The sequence below is a fragment of the Brassica napus genome, chromosome A9, assembly GCF_020379485.1.
Source record: "Brassica napus cultivar Da-Ae chromosome A9, Da-Ae, whole genome shotgun sequence".
NCBI classification, from domain to species: domain Eukaryota; kingdom Viridiplantae; phylum Streptophyta; class Magnoliopsida; order Brassicales; family Brassicaceae; genus Brassica; species Brassica napus.
In genome coordinates this window covers 22203182-22211287 of record NC_063442.1, presented here as the reverse complement: position 1 = coordinate 22211287, position 8106 = coordinate 22203182, and the positions used below count along the sequence as shown (strand labels likewise).

General features: G+C 44.6%; 2 protein-coding genes across 2 annotated transcripts; both read left to right on the top strand.

Moving 5' to 3' along the window:
* Window positions 1-364: 364 nt before the first annotated feature.
* On the top strand, window positions 365-2705 carry LOC111201453. Its single transcript, XM_022693434.2, has 2 exons — window positions 365-1140; window positions 1232-2705. Exons 1-2 carry the CDS (start codon window positions 1049-1051, stop codon window positions 2685-2687), a joined length of 1548 nt encoding a protein of 515 aa, XP_022549155.2. The 5' UTR covers window positions 365-1048; the 3' UTR covers window positions 2688-2705.
* LOC111201452 lies at window positions 2705-5827 on the top strand. Its single transcript, XM_048740237.1, has 7 exons — window positions 2705-3177; window positions 3263-3466; window positions 3538-3627; window positions 3704-3811; window positions 3890-4636; window positions 4725-5141; window positions 5227-5827. Exons 1-5 carry the CDS (start codon window positions 2980-2982, stop codon window positions 4163-4165), a joined length of 876 nt encoding a protein of 291 aa, XP_048596194.1. The 5' UTR covers window positions 2705-2979; the 3' UTR covers window positions 4166-4636; window positions 4725-5141; window positions 5227-5827.
* Window positions 5828-8106: the final 2279 nt, after the last annotated feature.

The following is an 8106-nucleotide window of genomic DNA, read 5'->3' as shown; positions in this document are numbered from 1 at the left end:
GGACACCCACGGACGTCCTGTGTGTACTGAACAGACAGCCCACGTGGGCCAAAATCACCCAAACAGTCCACAGGAAGGGCCAGCATGCTGAGTCCAAGGACCAATGTGCTGATATGTGTACTGTTGGACAGCCACGGACGTCCTGTGTGTGCTGACGGACACACACGCACACACACGGACAGCCACGGACGTCCTGTGTGTGCTGACGTACACATACGGACGTCCTGTGTGTGCTGACGGACACCCACGGACATCCTGTGTGTCTTGGCGGACACACACGGACAGCCACGGACGTCTGTGTGTGCTGACGGACAGCCACAGACAGCCACGGACGTCATGTGTGTGCTGGTGGCACTACAAAAAAAGTTGCTATTCATAGCACATTGTTATAGCACGTTTCACTGAACTGCTGTCGTTGATGAGTGAATTTTTTTTTTAGTATAGGTTAGCATTATATTAATGCTATGATAGAGTTTTGCTAAGCGGGAAGCTAAAATTAGCTTTTCCACGAAACACTTAGTAAAAATTAGCTAATATTTTCTGTTTTCCCTCTCTCTAATCGGGGTTCCCTCTCTTCTCTCTCATTTTCCCCCTTTCTCGACAAAACTCTAAGAGAAATCAATCTGGATTCTCCATCTCCTTCTCTCTCGTTCTCTCTCTATTTCCATCTCTGTCTCGATTCTCCATCTCCGGTTCTCCATCTCCGCCTCGATTCTCCATCTCCGCCTTGATTCTCCATCTCTGATTCTCCATCTCCTCCTCGATTCTCCATCTCCTCCTCGATTCTCCATCACTCTCCTTCATCGCTGCTTCTCCCAGCTCCGATTCAACTCCTGTTCTACATCTCTTAGGTATAGGAAGTCACAATTTCGATATCTCTGTCAGTGTTAAGCTGAAATCGAAGTTTAATTTTTTTGCTTTAATTTCTTGGTTGCTTTGATATGTTGGTTGCTTTGATTTCCTGTTTTATTCCAGTTATCTTTTTATTTGGTTGGTATCGTTTCATGCTCTGAATATTTTTGCTATATCATTACATCCTCTGACTCTTATGTGTTATGTTATAAGTTCGTTTTGTTACAAAAGGTTTCAACTTAGGTTCGAACACAGCATTATGGACAAAGCTTGGGTACATCTAAACAGGTAATGAGCTTAAGCGTGTATCTCATGTTTCATTTGGTGATTACTGACTTAACTTGTTTAATTTTGTTTTTCTTTTGATTGTTAATGGCAGAGTTGATCCTGGATATGAGAGAGGGGCTTCAAAGTTTGTCCGGGATGTGGCTTCAGCAATGGGAGGGGTTGATGTTATTGTATGTCCGTGTATTGACTGCCGTAACATAGTTCGACATTCAGCAAGTGTGGTACTTGATCATCTTGTTACTAGGGGTATGGAGGAGGGTTATAAGATGCGGGCTGATTGGTATGTACATGGAGAGTTGAACACAGAGGTTGCTGATGAAAGCAAAGGAAGTGAGTGGAACGATGAGATCTATGGGTTGTTCAGAGCTGCTGAGTGTTTTGATGAAGAGTTAGCTGGTATGGGGAATCTATCTGATATGGCAGAGGGAGAGGACAAGAAAGAAGATGAGTTCTTGGCAAAGCTAGCTGACGCTGAAACACCATTGTATCCGAGCTGTTCAAGCCATAGCAAGTTATCTGCAATTGTTTCGTTGTTCAGATTGAAGACTCAGAATGGATGGTCTGACAAGAGCTTCAATGATTTGCTAGAGACCTTGCCAGACATGTTACCTGAAGAAAATGTCTTGCACACATCACTCTATGACGTGAAGAAGTTCTTGAAATCATTTGACATGGGCTACGAGAAGATCCATGCTTGTGGCAACGACTGCTGCCTATTCAGAAAGAGGTTCAAGAAGCTCGATAAGTGTCCTAAATGCAAGGCTTCAAGGTGGAAGACTAATGTTCACACGGGTGAGACGAAGAAAGGCGTCCCACAGAAAGTTCTCCGTTACTTCCCTGTAATACCAAGACTGAAGAGAATGTTCCGGTCTGAAGAAATGGCCAAGGATTTGAGGTGGCACTTTACCAACAAAAGCAGTGATGGAAAGCTGCGTCATCCTGTTGATTCTGTGACATGGGATCATATGAATGCCAAATACCCTACGTTTGCAGATGAAGCAAGGAACCTGAGGCTGGGACTTTCAACAGATGGATTCAATCCATTCAACATGAAGAACTCGATGTACAGTTGCTGGCCTGTTCTGCAAGTTAACTACAACTTACCTCCAGACCTGTGCATGAAGAAGGAGAACATCATGCTTTCTTTGCTGATTCCTGGTCCACATCAGCCTGGTAATAGCATAGATGTGTATTTAGAACCCCTAATCGACGATCTTAACACTCTGTGGAGCATTGGAGAGGTAACATACGACGCTCTTACTCGATCAGCTTTAACACTAAAGGCGATGCTGCTTTGGACAATCAGCGATTTTCCAGCTTATGGGAATCTAGCAGGCTGCAAAGTAAAGGGAAAAATGGGATGTCCGTTATGTGGAAAAAATACAGAGAGCATGTGGTTGAAGTTCAGCAGAAAGCATGTGTATATGGGTCATAGAAAGGGTTTGCCACCAACTCACAGTTTTAGAGGAAAGAAGAAATGGTTTGATGGAAAAGTAGAACAAGGGAGAAGGGGAAGAATACTTACTGGGACGTGCAAAGCAGACTAAACGTGGAAGGAGACAAGCAAAGAAGTCAAAAAAGGCAGATGATGACGAAGTTGAGTTCGTTTGTACTATCCAAACACATGAAGAAGAACATGAAGAGGAACGTGGGCAGCAACAGGAACAGGAAGAGGAACATGTGGAGGAACGAGAACCGGAAGAGGAACATGAGGAGGAACAACAACAGGAAGAGGAGCGTCCACCAGAGCAACATAATGGCGACGAGCCTGAAGGTGAGATAGAACATACTCAAGAGGCTGAAGGTGGAACCTCCCGTAAGAGAAAGCGTGGTCCAACAATGATGAGAGACCTAGCCAAAGATCCAAATACCAGAGTTCATGTCGATTTCACTTTTATGGGAGAAGCTTATGGTCCTGGTTCAGTCAAGTTATCTTCATATTTGGGTCCGTTGGTAAGGGAGCACGTGCCTGTTACAGTTGAAAATTGGAAAAAAATTACTGAAGAAGTGAAGACAGTGCTTTGGAAATCAGTCCAGGTGACAATTTCTAAACGATAACAGCATATATATTTCTGAACAGACATCAAGTTATTGATTATTGGTTGGCTAACTACGTGTGCAGGCAAGGTTTGAACTTGATGAGGACCACCAAAGGGTTGCAGTTCTTAAGCAGATGGGAGCCTTGTGGAGATCATCCAAGTCACGTCTTGTTACCCAAATCAATGAAGCTGAAAATAACCAACAAAGGATGAATCTCAGACCTAAGAATGTTCATCCAATTGAGTGGCGCAAATTTGTGAAGCTAAAAACAAGCCAAGAATTCAAGGTATAAATTCTTAAATGAATAAGATCGTTATTACTAACTAGATTAATAAGATCGTTATTACGAAATGATAGGTTCTGAGTGATAGCTACAAAGAGAGGAGAAGCAAACAGATTCCTCACACTTGTAGTAGAAAGGGAATGGTTAGACTAGCAGAAGAGATGGTAAGCATATTATCTTAGATTTTGGTTTCATTTTTTTATCTGTAGACAAGGCTGTTGACATATAATTTTGCAACAGAAAAATAGTTCTGAAGACAAATCTGAAGTGTCGAGACTTAAAGTCTGGGTGAGGTCACGTACAAGAAAAGATGGAACTCCCATCAACACAAATGCTGCCGAGAAGATTGTAAGTTTATAACATAATCTGTTCCTCCTATTAAGACAATCTTATAACTTTTTCTGTTAATTGTAATGTGGTATACAGCAAAAGGCAGCTGAGATTGTTAAGGGTGGTAGTCAGAGTGGAAAAAATCTGGATGAAGATACGCTCATCCAGGTCTTAGGACCTGATAATCCTGGTCGTATGAGAGCAATGGGAAGGAATATTAGTAAGACGAAATTAGCTTGCTTCAATGTCAACCAGAAGTCAATTTCTGAAATGCAACAGACACAAATTCATCTTATGCAAAAGGTTAATGAACTACAGTCTGAACTTGCGAAAGTAAAAAACCAGGTTAGTTACATCTCCAAGAATACATAAAGATAAGTGCTTATCACATAATAATAAGCTTTGTGTTGGGTTTATGTTACAGAGAGATGACAATGAAGTGGGGGAAAACTCGGCTGCAAGAGTAAGCAATTTATATGAGATCAATGGCATTTTTTTCTACTTTACACTACTCTTATACTTTAACAACTGAACATTTAACAGAGTGTGAACAAGATACCACAAAAGAAGTGTCTTCTCATTGACTGGGCTGATGAAGATGGAAACGTTGCTGAGGGTCGTATCATTTCTTCTGACCCTGAAGCCATAGTGAATGACAGTCGATTAGGTCCTAATGATGTTAAAGTCTTGGTTGATGAAGCTACTGAACCTGAAGCATTCCTCTGGAGACCTGCGACTAACATGTGCACAATTAAGGAAGCTGTTGGTCATATTATTGCATGGCCGAAGAAAAAATGCGTGGAACTAGGTCTGGGGCTTGAACATGAAGACATTGCACCACTGGTAAATTTTTTTCATTCTTGCAGTTACATAGTTAATAAGGTCATGATTTCGCCTATGATAACTTCTTTTTTCTGAATGTGTTTGATAGGGCTCAAGAGCAAATTCTCTCAACAAATGCAAACTTCTGGATTTGTCTGATGATAGTGTAGTTGTTGGTGAAGGGCGTTGGCAGACAAAAGAACCAAAAGCATTGGTTAATGGACTTCCTCTAGGACCTAAAGCAGTTAAAGTATTCTTGGATGTTGTACATGAGCATGGAACATATTTATGGAGGCCTACGATGGATCATTCCTACCTGGAGGACTGCTTACATTCTTTTATGTCATGGCCTGCTAGCAAAGTTGTCTTTGACAATCCACCAGAAGCAACAAGAGGACAATCTCCTACGGGTATGAAAGTTACATCGGTTGGTTATAAGTCGCCTACTGATACAAGTGGTAGAAAAGGTGCAAAATCAGGAGCAACAACATCAATTCATACTGACGAGTCTCCTGCAACTGATCAGGTAAATTTTTAACTTATATGTTCAATCATCTGCTCAGATTAATATCTGTGTTACATCGGTTGGTTATAAGTCGCCTATTGTAAAGTGTCAGCTTAAGCATGGATCTCAGACAATGAAACAGAATCAGAAGTGCAAATTGATGGACATTGGTGAGAGGAAACAAGTTGTTGCTGAAGGTCGTATCCATTCAACAGACCCAACTCAACTGGTCCACTTTGTGCGCTTGGGTCCGAAAGCAGCTAGAGTGTGGGTAGATGCAGTGCTCGTAGATGATGCCGAAGTTTGGAGGAAATCAGATGAAATAGAGAGTTTGAAAGATGCACACGGTTCATCAATTGCATGGCCAATTGATAAATTGGTCATATTTTAAGCTGCTGTAAGTATTCTGTTTTGTGTGTTTAAACCTGCATATGTAATTGCATAACTGATCAGAGTTTTCATTGTTGCAGCAGCTGAGGGAATGAAGAACTTAGGTCCAGATTTAGCTAGTGTTTAAGCTAGGCTAATGAACTTGATGTATGATATTATTGCTTATGACTTTGGTTTGTGTTTTAGAACTGCATCAGTAACACTTATGTGTAATGACTTATGTATGTCAAACTTATTTTATGATTGTGTTAGTTTGTTATGAAGTTTCTGCTTTTTTTATTACAAATTTTCGAAAATGCAAATTCATAGCTCGTGGACAAAATAACAATAGCTAAAAAAAAACAGTTATGCTTGTAAAGCATAGCATTAAATATTTCATATAATGTAAACTATCATAATATATTTCTAAGCTATTAAAAACTTTAGTATAGCACTTATCCACAGCAATTACCAAAATAAGCTATTGCTATTGTAGACGTTGCAACCATGGCACACAATACGTATCATAATCAATTTGTAACAAAAAATAACTGTGCCGTAGATTCATTAATAACATCAGCTAATTAATGCTATCGTAAACGTACATTTCGTAGCATCAAAGAAAAACGCTATTGTAGGGGGCCTACCTATGATGGCTGCCGTATACACAGCAGTTGTGAATTCGCTATCAAAACTCTAACATAGCATATAACCCGCGCTAACAATGAGCATTTTTCTTGTAGTGTGGACACCCACGGACGTTCTGTGTGTACTGAACAGACAGCCTACGTGGGTCAAAGTCACCCAAACAGTCCACGGGAAGGGCCAGCGTGCTGAGTCCAAGGACCAACGTGCTGATATGTGTACTGATGGACAGCCACGGACGTCCTGTGTGTGCTGACGGACACACACAGAAACACACAGACACACACGGCTAGCCACGGACATCCTGTGTGTGCTGGCGGACACCCACGGACGTCCTGTGTGTGCTGATGGACACCCACGGACGTCCTGTGTGTGCTGACGGACACACACAGACAGCCACAGACGTCATGTGTTTGCTGACGGACAGCCACAGACAGCCACGGACGTCCTGTGTGTGCTGGCGGACACCCACAGACGTCCTGTGTGTACTGAACAGACAGCCCACGTGGGCCAAAATCTCCCAAACAGTCCACGGGAAGGGCCAGCGTGCTGAGTCCAAGGACCAACGTGCTGATATGTGTACTGATGGACAGCCACGGATGTTCTGTGTTTGCTGACGGACAGACACGGACACACACGGACAGCCACTGACGTCCTATGTGTGCTGGCGGACTCCCACGGACGTCCTGTGTGTACTGAACAGACATGCCCACGCGGGCCAAAATCACCCGAACAGTCCACAAGAAGGGTCAGCGTTCTGAGTCCAAGGACCAACGGGCTGATATGTGTACTGATGGATAGACACGGACGTCGTGTGTGTTTTGACGGACACACACGGACGTCGTGTGTGTTCTGACAGACACACACGGACAGCCACGGATTTCCTGTGTGTGCTGATGGACACACACGGACGTCTTGGGTGTGCTGACAGACACTCACGGACGTCTTGTGTGTGCTGACGGACACACACGGACACACACAGACACACACAGACAGCCACAGACGTCCTATGTGTGCTGACAGACAGCCACAAACGTCCTGTGTGTGCTAACGGACACCCACAGACAGCCACGGACGTCCTGTGTGTGCTGGCGGACACCCACGGATGTCCTGTGTGTACTGAACAGACAGCCCACGTCGGCCAAAATCACCCGAACAGTCCACGGGAAGGATCAGAGTGCTGAGTCCAAGGACTAACGTGCTGATATGTGTACTGAGGGACAGCCACGGATGTCCTGTGTGTGCTGGGGGACACCCACGGACGTCCTGTGTGTACTGAACAGACAGCCCACATGGGCCAAAATCACCCGAACAGTCCACGGGAAGGGTCAGCGTTCTGAGTCCAAGGACCAACGTGCTGATATGTGTACTGATGGATAGACCTGGAGGTCCTGTGTGTGCTGATGGACTCACACGGACGTCCTGTGTGTGCTGACGGACACCCACGGACGTCCTGTGTGTGCTGACGGACACACACAGACAGCCACGGACGTCCTGTGTGTGTTGACGGACAGCCACGGACGTCCTGTGTGTGGTAACAGACACCCACGGACGTCCTGTGTGTACTAAACAGACAGCCCACGTGGGCCAAAAATAACCGAAACAGTCCACGGGAAGGGCCGGCGTGCTGAGTCCAAGGACCAACGTGCTGATATGTGTACTGTTGGACAGCCACGGACGTCCTGTGTGTGCTGACGGACACAGATGGACACACGCGGACAGCCACGGACGTCCTGTGTGTGCTGGCGGACACCCACGGATGTCCTGTGTGTACTGAACAGACAGCCCACGTCGGCCAAAATCACCCGAACAGTCCACGGGAAGGGTCAGCGTGCTGAGTCCAAGGACCAACGTGCTGATATGTGTACTGAGGGACAGCCACGGACGTCCTGTGTGTGCTGGCGGACACCCACGGACGTCCTGTATGTACTGAACAGACAGCCCACGTGGGCCAAAATCACCCGAAATGTCC